Source organism: Pan troglodytes, chromosome 4 (assembly GCF_028858775.2).
Source record: "Pan troglodytes isolate AG18354 chromosome 4, NHGRI_mPanTro3-v2.0_pri, whole genome shotgun sequence".
Classification (NCBI taxonomy): domain Eukaryota; kingdom Metazoa; phylum Chordata; class Mammalia; order Primates; family Hominidae; genus Pan; species Pan troglodytes.
The window spans coordinates 135,886,143-135,902,916 of NC_072402.2; the positions used below are offsets into that span (position 1 = coordinate 135,886,143).

Below are 16,774 nucleotides of genomic sequence, written 5' to 3' on the forward strand. Positions count from 1 at the left end.
ACACCCGGCTAATTTTTTTTTTTTTTAGTAGAGATGGGGTTTTTACATGTTGGTCAGGCTGGTCTCGAACTCCCGACCTCAGGTGATCTGCCCACCTCAGCCTCCTGAAGTGCTGGGACTACAGGTGTGAGCCACCACACCCAGCCACAGTGGTCATTATTACTGAGATTGTTTTTTTTTTCCTTTTGAGACAAGGTCTCGTTCTGTCACCCAGGCTGGAGTGCAATGGTATGAACAGTGCAGCCTTGACCTCCTGGGCCCAAGTGATGCTCCTACCTTGCCTTCTGAGTAGCTTGTAGTTAGGGACCACAGGTGCGCACCACTCCGCTGCACAGCTAGTAGGGTTTTTTGTTGTTGTTGCCGTTTTTAAATTTTGTAGAGACAGGGTCTCCCTACGTTGCCCAGGCTGGTCTCAAACTCCTGGGCTCAAGCAATCCTTCCACCTCAGCCTCCCAAAGTGTTGGAATTATAGACGTAAACCACCACACCCAGCCTATACTGAGTTCTTTAGCTTAAATTTTACTGTTTGTTACATTAGTCTTGCAACTTAATTTTAGGAGACAAGAGAAAAACTATTTGCTGAGTACTGCCATTATGAGAAACACTGTTAAAAAGCCAGCTAGCAGCTCCTGCTCTGACCAATTTTAAATTTGTTAAGAAAAGAACTGGTAAAAGGTGAAGTCAGGAAATGACGAGCAGGTACATCCTAGATCCTTCACCCCTAGAATACATTTCAGCCCAGTGATCTCAAAAACAGTCCCTACCCAGCCCACACACACACACATGCAGAAAGACAGGAATGCAGAAGAAAAGAGTTTCTTATTCAATGACCTGAAAAAACAGAAGTTCAAGACACTGCCACAGTCTGCATGTTGGATTTCCCTCTGCCACCCACCCCCATTAAGAGCTGAGAATCTTTGTGGCAACACCACCCCTTGCAGCCATTCAATACTTACAAAGAGAGAGAGAAGGAAGGCAGGAGAGCCCATTGGGACACTGTCCTGTTAGAGGACAAACAAACACTGATCAGGTTCCACAGAAACTCTCAGCCACAAGCACCCCAAACCTCAGGACAGAGACACAAGCACCACACACACAAGGACAAAATTTTAAAACTCAAGAACAAGAGGAAAGAGATCCAAAAGCAATCTGTCCATTATGCCTCTAGCACAGAAACTGATGGTCCCCAACTGCTGCAGGCTAAGCCATTTCCCCCGCCTTGAGAGCACTCTCCCAGAGGAATTAATAATTCCCCTACTCACGATTTCTCCCATGTGACTGGGCCTTTCGGTTACAATAGGCTTATTCAACGTTTAGATGGGTGCAAACCACCATCATTCTAAGATCTATGTGTCTGTATATCATTGGAATCTAGAAGCCCAATACCAAGTAGTAACATAAGGGTCCTTGGATGCTTCAGACTTCTACTACTGGAACACTGGCACACAGGTTCCTTCCTGATCGCCTCACCTTCTCTGAAGCATCCTGTTTGCGGGTAGAATCTCTCCCTCGAAGACTTTTAGCACTGATCCCAGACTCGGATGTTTGCATAATCAACTGCGTGGCCAAGAATTGCTGTAGGGAGAAGAAATAGGGTAGGCCATGGAGACCTGATTTAGTAGGGACAAATTAAGTACACTTTAAGCACTGTTAATAGAACTTTGTATAGTACTCTTCTGGCTCAAATATATTTTGACTGATTGGAAGTTTAGCATATTAAGTTTTAATTCTAGTTGCAATAGGGATGCTAAAGAATCAAGCAGCCCTAACTTTTTTTTGCTATAACATAGGATCAAAATCTCTATCCTCCAGGAATGAGAAAAAGAATAAAACTAGAATGAACCAAAGATCATTCAGCAATTTAAGTAATTTGACAAATCGTGCAAAGATTTGCAACATTCTTCCAAGTTCAACACCCCAAAAAGTACCTGGTAACACAATCATAGGATAAAAGCAGGGAAAAGGAAAGGAGAAACTCTTATTTGCTGATCACCTACTATGTACCAGGTACTTAATGTAATTAAAAAATATACATTCACCATTTTAAAAAAATTTTATTTAAAAACTTTATGAAACTGCAAATAATTGCCCAAGAAAGGTAGAATATTGTATCACAACTCTTTCACCACACCAAAGAAAATAAAAATAAGAACAAAATATTATGTTTTCAATTGTGTCCCTGACAGCTATCCATGTAAAAGCCACAGCAACCCTTCTTGGCATCAATATGAATCCTCCCCTTGAAGTATTTTAATTTCATCCTTGGTGAAACACAAAGGATCCTCAAAGTACCTGGATCTGTTCCAAGACATCTCGCTGCATCTCCACTGCCATGTGATAGACATCATGGTCTGAGCTATTGTACATTACAGCATTCTGAAACATCAGCATAATGTCACGCTGAAATTCAGCTGTGCTTCGGATCAGTCCATTTTCTATGTTTTTCTTAATAGTTGACAAATCCATAGGCCTAAAAAAAAAGAACAGGGGTAAGTAGCAGTGGGGATGGAAAGAGGAAGCACCTAGATCTATGAATACATTATCATATAGACTTTCTCATATATACCTTAACTCCCAGCTCCCAGGACTTAAATGCTAACCCCTTATCCCAAAACATGCACTTAACCCAAGAAACAATCTATATAATAAGCATTGAGAAAGGTAATAAAGGGAGTTTATTTAGTTTTTTTTTGGAGACAGGGCCTGGATCTGTCACTCAGGCTGTAGTGCAGTGGCACAATCATGGTTCACTGCAGCCTCGAACTTCCAGGCTCAAGCAATCCTTCCCACCTCAGCCTCCCAGGTAGTTGGGACTACAAATGCGCGACACCACACCTGGCTAAGTCTTGTATTTTCTGTAGAGAGGGGGTTTCGCCATGTTGCCCAGGCTAGTCTTGAATTCCCGGGCTCAAGTGATTCACCCACCTCAGCACCCCCAAAGATTACAGGCGTGAGCCACCGCTCCTGGTGGAGATTTATTCTTTTAGACTATCAGTGGTGATCTAGCCACTGGAATTATCAGTTTAGCACTCAGTGCCCCTTATAGCAAAACCATAAACTTACTTGCTTTAAACTTTCTATCGAAAGCAAAACTTCACTAAGACTGGACAATTTATAATTCAGGCAAGTTACCATGCTGGGTGGACCATGGCTCACCTCTGCACAATGCTGTGGTAGCCAGGTGCTATGTCATCTGTAACAGGCTGCAGGAAGACATTGGCATACCTGTCCAAAAGGAATAAGGTGCAATTACTGACATTCTCCAGAAGCGCAGGGAGGGAACTTACTCTAAGTAACTAAAGGTAGTAAGAACTAATACCAGCAGTTCCACAGAAGCCTACTCAGACTTTTTTCCAGTCACCAACAATGAAGAGTAGGAGAAAATGAACCTACTGACTGGTAAAGCCCACTCACCTATGATTAGCTGCAGCTCTCCATACAAGCATGATGGCTTTCTTCCAAATTTTCTGTGCCTGAATAGCTTCCTGATCCTCACTACAGACAGAGCTGAAACAGAGATACAGCAATTCCACTAGGCACAAGTTAAAAAATAAAAATTATAGTTCTCTTTTCTTTTTGAGACAGCGTCTCACTCTGTCCCCCAGGCTGGAGTGCAGTGGCATGATCATGTTCATTGCACCCTCAACCTCCCAGACTCAATCCTCTCACCTCAGCCTTCCAAGTAGCTGGGACTATAGGTGCATACCACCATGCCCAGCTAATTTTTTAATTTTTTTGTAGAGATAGGGTCTCACTGTGTTGCCCAGGCTGGTCTCGAACTCCTGGGTTCCAGCGATCCTCCTGCCTTAGCCTCCCAAAGTGCTGGGATTACAGGTGTGAGCCACCATGCCCAGCCCTAATTATTTCTTGTCAACTGTTTATTCCAGGTCAAAAAAGGGAAACACTAAAGAAAAGATCAGGCCAGGCATGGTGGCTCATGCCTCTAATTCTACTGCTTTGGGAGGTCAAGGCAAGAAGACTGCTTGAGGTCAGGAGTTCAAGACCAGACTGGACCACATAGATCCTGTCCCTTAAAAAAATTTTTTTTAAATAAAAATTTAAAAATAAAGAAAAAGGCCAGGCATGGTGTCTCACGCCTGTAATCTCAGCACTTTGGGAGGCCGAGGCAGGTGGAACGCTTGAGCTCAGGAGTTTGAGACCAGCCTGGGCAACGTAGCAAAACTTGGTCTCTACTAAAAAAATTTTTTTTAATTAGCAGGGTGTGGTGGCACAGGCTGGTAGTCCCAGCTACTAAGGAGGCTGAGGCGGAAGGATTGCTTGGGCCTGAGAAGTGGAGGTTGCAGTGAACTGAGATCGCACCATTGCCCTCCAGCATGGATGAGTGAGAACAAGAAAAAAGAGAAGGAAAGGAAAGGAAAGGGAAAAGAAAAGAAAAGAGAAAAGACAGGAAGAAGGACGGAAGGAAGGAAGGAAGGAAAAGATCCTCTCCTTCTCACCTTCACTGCCTTGGCCTCAAAGAAAGAATCTCAGATACTCACAACTGTGAAGAAGCAGGGCTGCTGGGGATGGAGTCTGCCAGTGTGTGTGACTGCAGTGTAGCATTGTGTATGCTGAAGCCATCATCACTCTCGCTCACAGGAGGTTCATTATCCATTTCTGACAAATAGCCTTCTCCTTGATCCTCTTCCTTAGGCTCCTCTAGGCTGGCCGCTTCACTGACACCATCTTCCTCCTCATCCTCACCTGGGGCATCCTTAGATACAGTATGCTCCAGTTAACAAATGCAAGCAAAGCTATCCAGCAAAGCATCATTAAACATGATCTGTCTTTTGGGTTAGAATTAGTTCTAGAAATGACCTCACGCTGTTTCCTGACTCAGCTGTCTATCACTTATACTACCATCTACTTACAGACACTGCGTTAAGTAATTTAGAACCTGGACAAAGAATAATACCCAGGATCTTTTAAAAAGAAAGAAAAAAAAAAGCTACTTACTTAAGACTAAGCTAAGAGGCGTTCCTTCTTTCCCCTTGCTCGAGAGTAACTCTGACCCTGGGTACAAAGTTATCAAAAATAATTTTTATTTTGTGTCTCATTTGATGGAGCAAGCTCACATCACATTCTTTAAGCCTCTGTTACTGCTGCTTTAATAATTCTAAAAAGAAAACTCTGGATGATTCTCTTTGGATAGTCTAATTAATAAACTTGATTCCTGTATGTTCTCCTTGGCTCAGGTATCCTTATTCACTACAAATCACTCTAAGTGTATCAAGGCTTCTTAAGGACTGTGTGATATTCACATGCTGTTTCATATGGGAGGCACCTGTTGCTATAGTACTCCCATTATGCCTGTCTACTGCAGCTTTTCCCCATGCAACTCCATACCAGTCTCTTATCAGAGAATAAAGATGTGACTTTACTGAAATTCATTAAAAAGTAGTGCTATAGGGAAATCTAATCACATGGCAAGAGGAATAAAGAAAAGTCTGAAATACCTTTATCTGGCTTCCAAAAATAGTCCCTGATTCTTCTTTCAATGAGTCTGCAGAGGAGAGAAAGACTACCTGAAGATTTTTCCACCTTAGCCTTCCCCTTCCTATGGACCATAATCCCCTGCAGCTCTCCTTTACATGCTGACCTGTTCTACCTCCTCTACTTGCCCACAACCCACAACCCCTCAGAAGCCAAAGCAAATGATTTCAAGTCAGTGAAAGAGGACTTTATTTACCTGACATTTCAAACTTGTGCTGAGTCTCTGCCTCTAAAGGATCTTCAATGGGATTTGAGCCATGTGATGGAGACAACATGCTTTCAGGGGATGCCTGAAAACCAGAAAAGAAAAAACACCCTAAGTACTGATAAATCGCTATAGCTCACACAACTTTATTCTTCAATGATAATGAGACCATAGAAGAAATTCTAAGTCCTACTCATGTAATGTGACTCCAATGGTCACCTTATAACAGGAATAAGTATATATAACACTAATCACAGCCTATGGGCTTTGGACACATCAAACATGTCAGAACTCAGGAATGCAACTGGAAAACCAAAAAGCCTAAGCTGTCACTTCTTATCTAAGGTATAAACCTCCATCTCCCCAGCCCCGATCTTTATTAAGTACCTCTGTCTTCACATTTGTAAGTGGAGTCTCATCGCCTTTCCCAACGGCAACTTCTGCTTCAACAATCTCTCCAGCTGCAGTACTTCCCGGTTCCTCATCTAAGTCCTGACTCCTGAGTTCTGGTGGCTCCATACTTGTGGCTGGAACAACTCCAGCTACTATTTCGGCTCCTGAAATGACTGGCTCTGGTTCTGCAGGTTCCACCTTGATCTCTGCACTGGGCTCCCTGATGTCCACCAGTTCATGTATTCCCTTGTTTTCCGTTTCCTCAAAGTCCAGTCTCTCTTGCTTGACCGTCATTTCTGGTGCAGGGAGAGGTACTGGCTTGTCCCGCTCCTGCTGGATAGGATGCTCCCAGGGGCCAGGCAGGGACTGAGGATCATCATTTTCTTCACAAAATGACAGTGCTGCTTCCACTGCTGCCACATCCAGCACTTCAGGATGATCATCTACCTGTCCCACAAAACACAAGACTATTGAGGTCACAGAAAGAAGCCCAAGTCCTTCAATTTTTGTTAGCACCAAATGTGATGGCTTGAATCTGCAGCTTTTCACTCCATTTTTTTCCATGTAGTGGAGGCAAACAATGAAGAGGCACCTGTCCTGTGCAAACCAGTAACATGGGTAGACCTGAGGAGATGACTAGTATGTTAGCACCAAAGGGCTACAAAGATGGAGATGGGCAGAAGTAGGAGAGTTGTTTAAGTAATTCTTACTGTAAGAAGCAAAGCAGCCGAGTATGGTGGCTCATGCCTGTAATCTCAGCACTTTGGGAGGCCGAGGTGGGTGGATCACTTGAGGCCAGGAGTTTGAGACCAGCCTGGCCAACATGGTGAAACTCATCTCTACTAAAAATACAAAAAATTAGTGAGGCGTGGTGGCATGTGCCTGTAGTCCCAGCTACTCAGGAGGCTGAGGCACAAGAATTACTTGAGGCTGGGAGGCAGAGGTAACAGTAAGCCAAGATCATGCCACTGCACTTCAGCCTGGATGACAGAGCAAGACTCTGTCTCCAAAAAAAAAAAAAAAAAAAAGCAGCAGCAGCAGCAAAGTGAGGCTGAAAAGAGAAGCCTATGTAGGACCCATGAGATTCTCTGGGGCTTCGCTAAATAGTTACCTTGTCCTCAATGATGGCAATGATGTCTCCAACAGTCTCAAAATCCAGCTCTTCACCTGTGTAAGACACAGCAATATCCATCTTCTCAGCCAGATCTAATTCTTCCTTCCCATCTATGCTGGGAGCCTTTGATCCAACAGGAGCCTCTGCTACCCCTGATCGAAAACACTCTTCTTTGATAGAATTGATGATCATGGATATTTCACTGCTGTCCATGGAAACAGTCACAGTATGTGGATCCCCCACAGCCTCCATGGGAACACAGTTGTCGGGTTGACTCACTGAGTAACAGAAAGAGAAAAGCATCTCAGAAGCTTATTGGGTACAAAGCGACCACCTTGAGATCACATAAGCGCTACAGACAGATGTCAAATATCCAAACACTTAAGGTCAGAAAGAGTCATCAACATGTGCCTATGTTTTCTTCTCCCCAGTTTTATCTAGAAAGGTGAGAACATATTTTCAAGCCTGCTCATATCTGTATACTTAGCCTCTTCCTGCAATACATAAATGCCCACCCACCTCTTCTCACATCTATTTCTAAGGATATTTATTTCTAAGGATAAAGATGGCACATGTCTATGTAGAACAGAGAAGAAGCATCTGAATCGGAGCTGATGCTCTTGGTCATTTTTCTCTAACTAAAGCTCAAAATGAAATTTTAGATCTAGTGGCTGCTCAGGGACGCACCTGGAGCTACACTTTCAGTAGTGGAGACAGCCGGAGCAGAGGATGGTGCTGGCAGCGCAGGCATCATGACAATGGTAGCTTGGGACACAGACTCTACAGGGGGTGGCACAAGTTTAACTGGAGGCTCACTGGCAACAGTAGTGAAGGAAGCAAGAGGTGTGGTGAACTGTGTAGGACCAGCTTCTAAAAGCCGGGAAAGAGTGGGAGCACCTAACATATAAAGAGGTACACAAAATGAAGTAAGAAGAAAGCACATAAATAAGAAGCAATAGCTACTTGAAGACTCAACTAAGAAAATTCTTATGGTCTCAAAGGATGAGAGCAACTCCTGCATTGAATAAGTTCATCATCTATATCCTTACTCTAACCTTACTTAAGATCTTCCTCCAAGTTAGGAATGAACCAAAGCACTAGAACACACAACATATATAAAAAATGGGTGGTAAGGCTAGGTGCAGTGGCTCACGCCTGTAATGCTAGCACTTTGGGAGGCCGAGGCAGGTGGGTCACTTGAGGTCAAGAGTTTGAGACCAGCCTGGGCAACATAGCGAAACCCTGCCTCTACTAAAAATACAAAAAAAAAAAAAAATTAGCTAGGCGTGGTGGTGGGTGCTGTAATCCCAGCTATTCAGGAGGCTGAGGCAGGAGAACTGCTTGAACGCAGGAGGTGGAGATTGCAGTGAGCCAAGATTGTGCCACCACACTCCAGCTTGGGCGACAGAGCAAGGCTCTGTCTCAAAAAAAAAAACAACAACAACAAAGGGTGGTAATTTTTCCTCAGAGGAAAATTAATCACCAAGAAACGAAAAACTGGTATGAATAAATCTGTCGCTTCTGCTGAAGTTCAGCATATTGTAAACCACCCAAGTTCAACACCATTCAAATACCAATAAGGTTTGTATGGTATTCTATGGAGCTTTTTTTATTTCCCTGCTTTATACTTTCTACCTCATTAAATTCTCATCACATCCTTGTGAAGTATATATGTTACAATAAAAAAGGAAACTGAGGCTCAAAAGCTAAGTTACCTATCCAAGGTCACAAAACCAATGTGTGGCAGGCCTGAGATTCAAGCCCAATTCTCTGGTTCCAAATCTTATTCCACTATTCTATAATCTTAGGTATCTCTAGCACCTTGATTTTGCAAGCCCTAAGAAAGCAGTTCAATATTACTCTCAATATCCATGCTGTGGTCAATCAGGGCTATCACTATCTTGAAGATAGATGGCTTTATAATATGGAGACTACATTGTTTACCAGGTAAAGTAGCTCCAAAAAAAAGTTAGAAAAAGTTGGGCTTTAAATCTAGCACTGACAACTGCTTAGTAACAGTGAAACTGAGGTCAGTCAATGTCAAGTTCAACACCTTTGAGGTTGATAAAGGAAAAGTGGTAACTTACCTGATGCAGCAGGGGAGGCTGCAACAGTATTGGGTGTTTGCTGTATCTCCCCACCATGTATCATGGGAAGGACCCCGCCTACCTCCAGAAGGACACCTGTACTGTTCAGGTGGCCAGAAGCCACAGCCATTTCACTCTCATTGACCTACCAGGGAAGAATAGAGGTGAAGGCTACACTCAAGCTTTCCTTCACTACCATTTCCCAACAAAGCTCCAGCAGTTGATCAAACTTCATGAAAACTAATAGTTAATATCCACAGAGAATAATTTAAGACCCAAGGGAAACTCTAAACTATAATGTTCAAAACTTATTTGACAAGAGTTCTCTGGAGAAGAGAACCAAAATAATTGTGATTCAGATACCTCAGGACCCATGGGTACTATCAACTTACTGTATTTTTAAAAAATTAACATTTAATTAGGAGATCTTTTCCTCTTTTGAACTTTTATTCCCCATGTCACATTTTAGGTCCCAGGCACTCCCTTCCAAGTACTAAATCACCACAGCTCTCAAACACCCACAGAAGTCTCCATACCAGTCTGGGGCTAGTAGGCAGGAGGCTGCCCTTCTTCAAGAGCTCTGACAGCAGAGGGGAGGGGGGTGGAGTTGCTTTCTGTCCAAGCATCTTTTTCTGGGGTGAATCATCTGTTACTGGGGTCATGGGGGCTTCTAAGGGTGCAGAGCCTGGAGGAAGGGTGTCAGGAATCCCAGGAAACGAGGTGACTGGGGTACTCGGCAAAGTCCCGGGGGTTACCTAAGAGACAACAGAGAACCTTTATCTGACTTCTCAAACTATGGAAGGTTCCCTACTAATCTGTATGGGTTAGTGTGTCTAACTATTATTTTATTAGTCCTGAGTGGAATTGCCCAGAAACCCTCTGTCCCTCCTGCTCTTAGCCATACTTTTCTTCCCCACAATCTTCTCTTTCTTCCACTCAAACCCACAGTGACTCAACCATCCCACCCAACCTGCCTTTTATGAACTCCTTACCCACTACCAATATTACATTTACAAGGATTTTGTCCCTTATTTCAGCAGGAATTTCGTAAGACTAGTATGAAACAATTTCTTAAAATAGTTTTTTACCTATCTCTCAAAAAGGTCAAAAGCCTCAATGCTTTTAGGTCCGTTCTTATCTCAGAGCACAGAACATGGTAAATTAAGTCTTTAGCATTCAGATCAAGAGAGGAAGTTGCCTCTAGGCCAAAAGTGGTTTCCTCATCACTCAGCTCTGCCGGCTTATTGCCCCTTCACTGATCAATTCCCACAGATGGAAATATACTCACCCCAGAGGTAGCCTCTTCCATAGTGGTTGGAGTCAAGTCCCCAAGTGGATAATCACCTCCTGGGGAGGCAGAATCTATAGGAGAGCGAACCATCACAGTGGGTAACCTCCTGGGGGGTGTTTTTACTGCTTGACGAGCTAGAACATAAAAGAGAACAATGTCCAAATCTTCAAGATTAAATAAATGAAACTTGACACTAGTCTGCTATTATACAATAAAGGACAAATAGGTATGTTGCGTTACTAAAGCAGCATAATAAGTTTGGATTAGAAAGCTTTAACACTTCTAGAGATGGATAACTTTTTAGCCTAATTTTTCCTAAGGGCAATTCTCACACTAAGAAACTCCTTTAACAATCTCAAACTACTTAATTATCCCAAAGGTCCTTGGAGTGGGAAAGTAGTTTAAACATCCTTTAATATTCTCTTTAGCAACTTATTAATATTCTGCTTTTAAGAACAGGAAGGCCAGGTGCGGTGGCTCACGGCTGTAATCCCAGCACTTTGGGAGGCCAAGGCAGGTGGATCACCTGAGGTCAGGAGTTTGAGACCAGCCTGCGAAACCCCATCTCTACTAAAAATACAAAAATTAGCTAGGTGTGGTGGCAGCCGCCTGTAATGCCAGCTACTCAGGAGGCTGAGGCAGGAGAATCGCTTGAACCCGCGAGGCAGAGGTTGCAGTGACCCAAGATCGCGCCACTGCACTCCAGCCTGTGCAGCAAGAGCAAAACTCCGCCTGGGGGAAAAACAAAAAACAAAAACAGGGAAAGACCTCACTGGCGCACAGCATGTATTCCTAGAGTTGTAAATGCTTAAATTTCTCCTCATCTAATGACTGAGCTATTCTCAATCTTTTCACAGGCCCTTGACTTCTAAAACATTATGTTCAATATCTCATCAAGTCTTTGTGTCCTGAAGTTAATTTAAGGTCTAGTGAGATCTGAGCACAACTCATGTTCTAGGAGTTTCTTCTTAAGACATTAAGGGATGTTTTTATTCTGGTAGAAGAGAAAACTGCAAGTAAATTTAAATCAATGGATTCTATGTTACAAAACAGTCCAACTGTCATTAGCATGCAGTACTGTGCAATCAATTGCTAAAGAGGCATACTAGGTTCAGCTTACCCTGGTATGCAGCATCTGTAGCCTTCCTCTTTACTTCAGCCTCCTCTTCTTCCAATTTCTTTTTCCTAAACAGGGAATTAAGGGTTAGATGCTAGACAGCTCTGGCTCCTCCCCAGAGTTCACAGAACCCTTACAAAGTAATTTTTTTTGCCAGGCCAGCACTTTCTGGAAGAAAGGCCTAAACAGGAATTCTAACCAGCAAAACAGTGAATTGGGGTATACTGCCTAACTCCCAGTTCTTCACCCAGGCAAACTATAGCCACTCTTAAGTTAGAACTAAGTTATGTTTTCATACTGAAATGTCCCATTATATTATCTTCTAGGACTCACTCCCCCCTCCCAGCCACCAAACCACTCTGCAGCTTTCCCCTTCCAGAATCTGTCTCAAGTCTAAAGGGATGGCAGTTGGAGGAAATAAGCCAGATTACTTGAGGGGAAAAGAGGGTAAAAAGAAAGAAGCACAGAAGAACAATATAATATAACCCACATTGCAATGTCATTGCAAAGCTCATCCAGTCTGCTGTCCATGTGTCCAGCTTGAATTAGTTCTGCATCTCTCTTTAGCCGTCTATAGGAAGAAAGAGAGGTAGGTAGACTGGGTTTTTTAATCTGCTATTTTAAAAGTTCTGACCAGTACCAGAAGACAGTCCCTTATGTCTTTCTCAATTTTTTGGCATTCTCTCTGATAAGTACCTATATCTCTCCTGGGTTTCCTTTATCACTTTCTTTAGTTCTTCAACTCGCTCAGCAGTCAGTTTCCGAACAATAACATCTTCAACAGTTTCCACCACTTCTCCCTTTTCACCTCGTTTCCGTCTGTGGAAAATTGAAAAAAAAAAAATTCATATTCAAATAACAGAACATTTATCCCCTCTCCTACTTGCTTTTACCACTTAATCATAGATAACTTCTGCTATTTTTTAATCATCCAGTATCGTAACTAAGTATAAACCAGAATTCCCCAGTAAATACTCTCCACTAAAGAAATATGGCTGAAGTACCTGGCTTTGTACTCACTTTGGTGTCTCAGTGGTCTCTAAAAGCTCCGAGTACTGGGAAGCACAATGCTATTAAAAAAAAAAAAAAAAAAAAGTGAAAATGTGATGAGCAAGGTTGGAAAGAAATGACCTTTCAAAGTTTCAAGAGATTAGAGTAAGATTTAGAGAAGAGAACTATATGTAAGACGGGAGTGGTTTACTAGGAGGGCAAGTAACTTTATAATCAAATCAGTTCAAAATAATCAAAACAAGACACAGAAAAAGACAGTCTTATGGACTGGAGTTTGTGCATTTGGGGAAAGGCAACCTAACTGCCAATATTTATAGCTAATATCTACCAAGTAGTTACTACATGCAAGGCACTGTGTTAAATGTTTTACATGTATTACTTCAATTAGCTTCACAACAATCCTGAAGCAACTCTTTTATCTCTATTTTACAAATGAAAAAACAGAGGATCATGGCCCAAAGTTTTTAGATGGAGTAATAATGAACCCAGATCTAATTCCCAAGCTTGGGCTCTTAACTGTTATGCAACACCAATAAGAAAGGTCTAATATGATCATACATGGATGGATTAGCAAACAGTAGGAAAAAGAAAAAGGTATTCTCAACTATTTTCCCACATCATGGTATAAAAGCTTTGTAACTAAAAGTCAGGGCCTGGTAGAGAACCTACTTTACAACCCAAAGACTGCTCTAAAAGAGCCCTTGCTTGGGAACTTACTTTTTGAGAGAACCAGTCTGGAGGGCGGCCAGGTTCTGCAAAGGGCTTGATTGCTCTGCTAACTGATACCCTACAAAATGAGGAAAGCTTTATTACACACCAAGCAGAAAACAATAGGAGAGGTATGCTGAGAGTGCAAGGCTTGGAGTTCAAACTTTGGAATAAAAAAGATGCGAATGGCCAGGCGCGGTGGCTCACGCCTGTAATCCCAGCACTTTGGGAGGCCAAGACGGGTGGATCACAAGGTCAGGAGATCAATACCATCCTGGCCAACATGGTGAAACCCCGTCTCTACTAAAAATACAAAAATTAGTTGGGCGTGGTGGCATGCACCTCTAGTCCCAGCTAGGGAGGCTGAGGCAGGAGAATCTCTTGAACACGGGAGGCGGAGGTCACAGTGAGCCGAGATCTCACCACCGCACTCCAGCCTGGGGACAGAGTGAGACTCCATCTCAAAAAAAAAAAAAAGCCAATGAATGCGAGGTGTGCAATGGACCGTGCCTGTAATCCCAGCACTCTGGGAGGCAGAGGTGGGAGGACAGCTCAAGCCCAGGAGTTCAAGCCACCCAAGGAGATCCCATCCCTACCAAAACAAAAAAAAAATCGACAAGGTATGGTGGTGCGTACCTGCAGCCTGTGGTCCCAGCTACTTGGGCAGCTGAGGTAGCAGGATCCCTTGAGCCCAGGAAGTCAAGAGGCTGCAGTGAGCCCAAATCGCGCCACTGCACTCCAGCCTGGGTGACAGAGTAAGACCACCCCCTCCGCCATTCAAAAAAAAAAGAACAGCATGTATAGTATATAATCATTTGTGTTAGAAAATGAGGGGGATGAAGGGGAAAAAGAAAATATTTGCTCACATAAACAAAATTTTGCTGGAGACACACAAGAAACTGCTAACACTAGTAGACGGGGGATAGTAACGGGAGGAAGACACTGCATATAATTTTGAATCTTATGACTTAGTATCTGCTGATAAAATAATAAAATTTAAAACTTTTACTCAAGTATTCTTATACTATTTTTCTATGGCTGGGCGTGGTGACTCACGCCTGTAATCCCAACACTTCGGGAGGTCGAGGAGGGCAGACTGCTTGAGATGAGGAGTTTGAGACCAGCCTGGCCAACGTGGTGAAACCCCATCACTACTAAAAATACAAAAATTAGCCAGGCATGGTGGCGTGCACCTTTAATCCCAGCTACTCGGGAGGCTGAGCCAGGACAATCACTTAAATCCAGGAGGTGGAGGTTGCAGTGAGCCGAGATCGTGCCACTGCATTCCAACCTGGGTGACACAGTGAGACTCCATCTCAAAAAAAAAAAAGATTCTTAACACTATTTATCTAATAAAAATGTGAGGAAATATACAGATTAGATTCTATTTCAAACCAGTTTACCTGTTTTGTTTAAAAATGAGCTCAGTTTATATACATATACAAATATATGTGATGTGTATACACACACGCACACACACACAAAACACACATTGTTTTTGTTTAGACAATATCTCACTTTGTCACCCAGACTTCAGTGCAGTGGGACAATCATGGCTTGCTGTAGCTTCCACCTCTGAGGCTTAGGCAACCTCTCACTGCAGCCCCACCCAAGTAGCTGAAATCACAGATGCACCATCATGCCTGGCTAATTTTCTTTTTTGTAGGGAACAGTTTCTCTTATGTTGCCTCCCTGGCTCAAGCTATCCTCACACCTCAGCCTCCCGAGTAGCTGGAACTATAGGCACACACCACCAGACCTGGCTAATATTTTTGTGTTTTTTTATAGTTTTGTCATATTGCCCAGACTGGTCTCCAATGCATGATCTCAAGCGACCTCCCGCCTTGGCCTCCCAAAGTTCTGGGATTACAGATGTGAGCCACTGCACCCAGCCCCATTCTATTCTCTAGTTCTGTGAGGTCTATAATTTTTCCTAGATTCCACATATAACTGAGATCATATGGTATTTCTTTATGTGTCTGGCTTATTTCACTTTACATACTATCCTCCAGGCTCAACCATGGAATCACAAAAGGAGGATTTAATTCTTTTTTATGGCTCAACAGTATTCCATTGTGTGTGTGTGTGTGTATACATATATATATTTTCTTTACCCATTCATCTGTTAATGGATACTATAATAATTACCTTAATTGTGGATAGTTTCACAGATGTATATATATTTCAAAAATACCATGTCTTATGCTTTAAATATGTGCACTGGCCGGGTGTCGTAGCTCATGCCTGTAATCCCGGCACTTTGGGAGGCCGAGGCAGGTGGATCATCTGAGGTCAGGAGTTCAAGACCAGCCTGGCCAACATGGTAAAACCCTATCTCTACCAAAAAATACAAAAATTAGCCAGGCATGGTGGCAAAGGCCTGTAGTCCCAGCTACACGGGAGGCTGAGGTGGGAGAACCACTTGAACCTGGGAAGCAGAGGTTCCAGTGAGCCAAGATTGCACCACTGCACTCCAGCCTGCGCAACAGAGTGAGACTCCATCTCAAAAAAAAAAAAAAGGTGCAGTTTACTGCACATCAATTATATCACAAAAAAGTTGTTAAAAGGGAAGAGATGTGACCTTTCTTACCAACCCCCTTCCTTCTTGTTGCATGGAACAAGGATGTGATAGCTGAAGGTCAAGCAGCCACCGTGAACCATAAGATAACCAGAAGATAAACTATGCACTGAGGAAGGTGGAACAGAAAGAGAAGATCCTGAGCCTCTAATGTCACTGTGAAGTTGCTATGAGAGCTGTGGACTGCCTAGACTTCCTGTATGTGTGACAAAAAATAAACTCAAGTTTTGTTTTTTTTTTTTGAGACGGCGTCTTGCTCTGTTGCCCAGGCTGGAGTGCAGTGGCACGATCTCAACTCACTGCAAGCTCCGCCTCCTGGGTTCACACCATTCTCCTGCCTCAGCCTCCTGAGTAGCTGGGACTACAGGCGCACGCCGCCACACCTGATTTTTGTATTTTTAGTAGAGACGGGGTTTCACCGTGTTAGCCAGGATGGTCTCAATCTCCTGACCTTGTGATCCGCCCACCTCGGCCTCCCAAAGTGCTGGGATTACAGGCGTGAGCCACCACGCCCGGCCTTAAACTCAAGTTTTTAACCCATTTCTTTGTTGCTATTGCTCTTTCTATATAGTGTTTTTGTTTTTATGGTGGCCACATATTATTTCAAAAATTAGATTTAAAAAACAAACAAACAAAATGCTAGGAAGCATGACCATCAGCAAAGTACTGAATTGTTTATAAATGTGGCAAGAGAGTTAAATTCATAATGGATGATTCAAAAGAAAGGGGGTGAGGGGCTGATACCGAGAAAGGTAAAATGATGATAGTTCTAGGCTG

General features: G+C 43.0%; 1 protein-coding gene across 27 annotated transcripts in view; it reads right to left on the bottom strand.

Moving 5' to 3' along the window:
- BRD8 (bromodomain containing 8) overlaps positions 1-16,774 on the bottom strand; it is a 38,870-nt gene that overhangs the window by 18,810 nt on the left and 3,286 nt on the right. For 4 of the 27 annotated variants that reach the window (XR_010157015.1, XR_010157014.1, XM_054685193.2 and 1 more), the window contains exons 3-22: positions 14,056-14,187; positions 13,429-13,498; positions 12,721-12,770; positions 12,397-12,519; positions 12,191-12,271; positions 11,704-11,768; positions 10,581-10,717; positions 9,829-10,047; positions 9,293-9,437; positions 7,893-8,102; positions 7,203-7,483; positions 6,086-6,538; positions 5,690-5,783; positions 5,457-5,503; positions 4,500-4,714; positions 3,415-3,507; positions 3,157-3,225; positions 2,293-2,470; positions 1,471-1,575; positions 957-1,001 (exon numbers count right to left, since the gene is read on the bottom strand). Coding sequence is in view for 24 of the 27 variants with exons in the window: in XM_054685193.2 (XP_054541168.1) it covers positions 957-1,001; positions 1,471-1,575; positions 2,293-2,470; positions 3,157-3,225; positions 3,415-3,507; positions 4,500-4,714; positions 5,457-5,503; positions 5,690-5,783; positions 6,086-6,538; positions 7,203-7,483; positions 7,893-8,102; positions 9,293-9,437; positions 9,829-10,047; positions 10,581-10,717; positions 11,704-11,768; positions 12,191-12,271; positions 12,397-12,519; positions 12,721-12,770; positions 13,429-13,498; positions 14,056-14,187 (2,812 nt within the window). In the remaining 3 variants the exon portion in view is untranslated. Of the gene's footprint in view, positions 1-956; positions 1,002-1,470; positions 1,576-2,292; positions 2,471-3,156; positions 3,226-3,414; positions 3,508-4,499; positions 4,715-5,456; positions 5,504-5,689; positions 5,784-6,085; positions 6,539-7,202; positions 7,484-7,892; positions 8,103-9,292; positions 9,438-9,828; positions 10,048-10,580; positions 10,718-11,703; positions 11,769-12,190; positions 12,272-12,396; positions 12,520-12,704; positions 12,771-13,428; positions 13,499-14,055; positions 14,188-16,774 lie in introns of all 27 variants that reach the window. The other 23 variants (XR_010157016.1, XM_054685194.2, XM_016953886.4 and 20 more) reach the window with 20 other exon arrangements.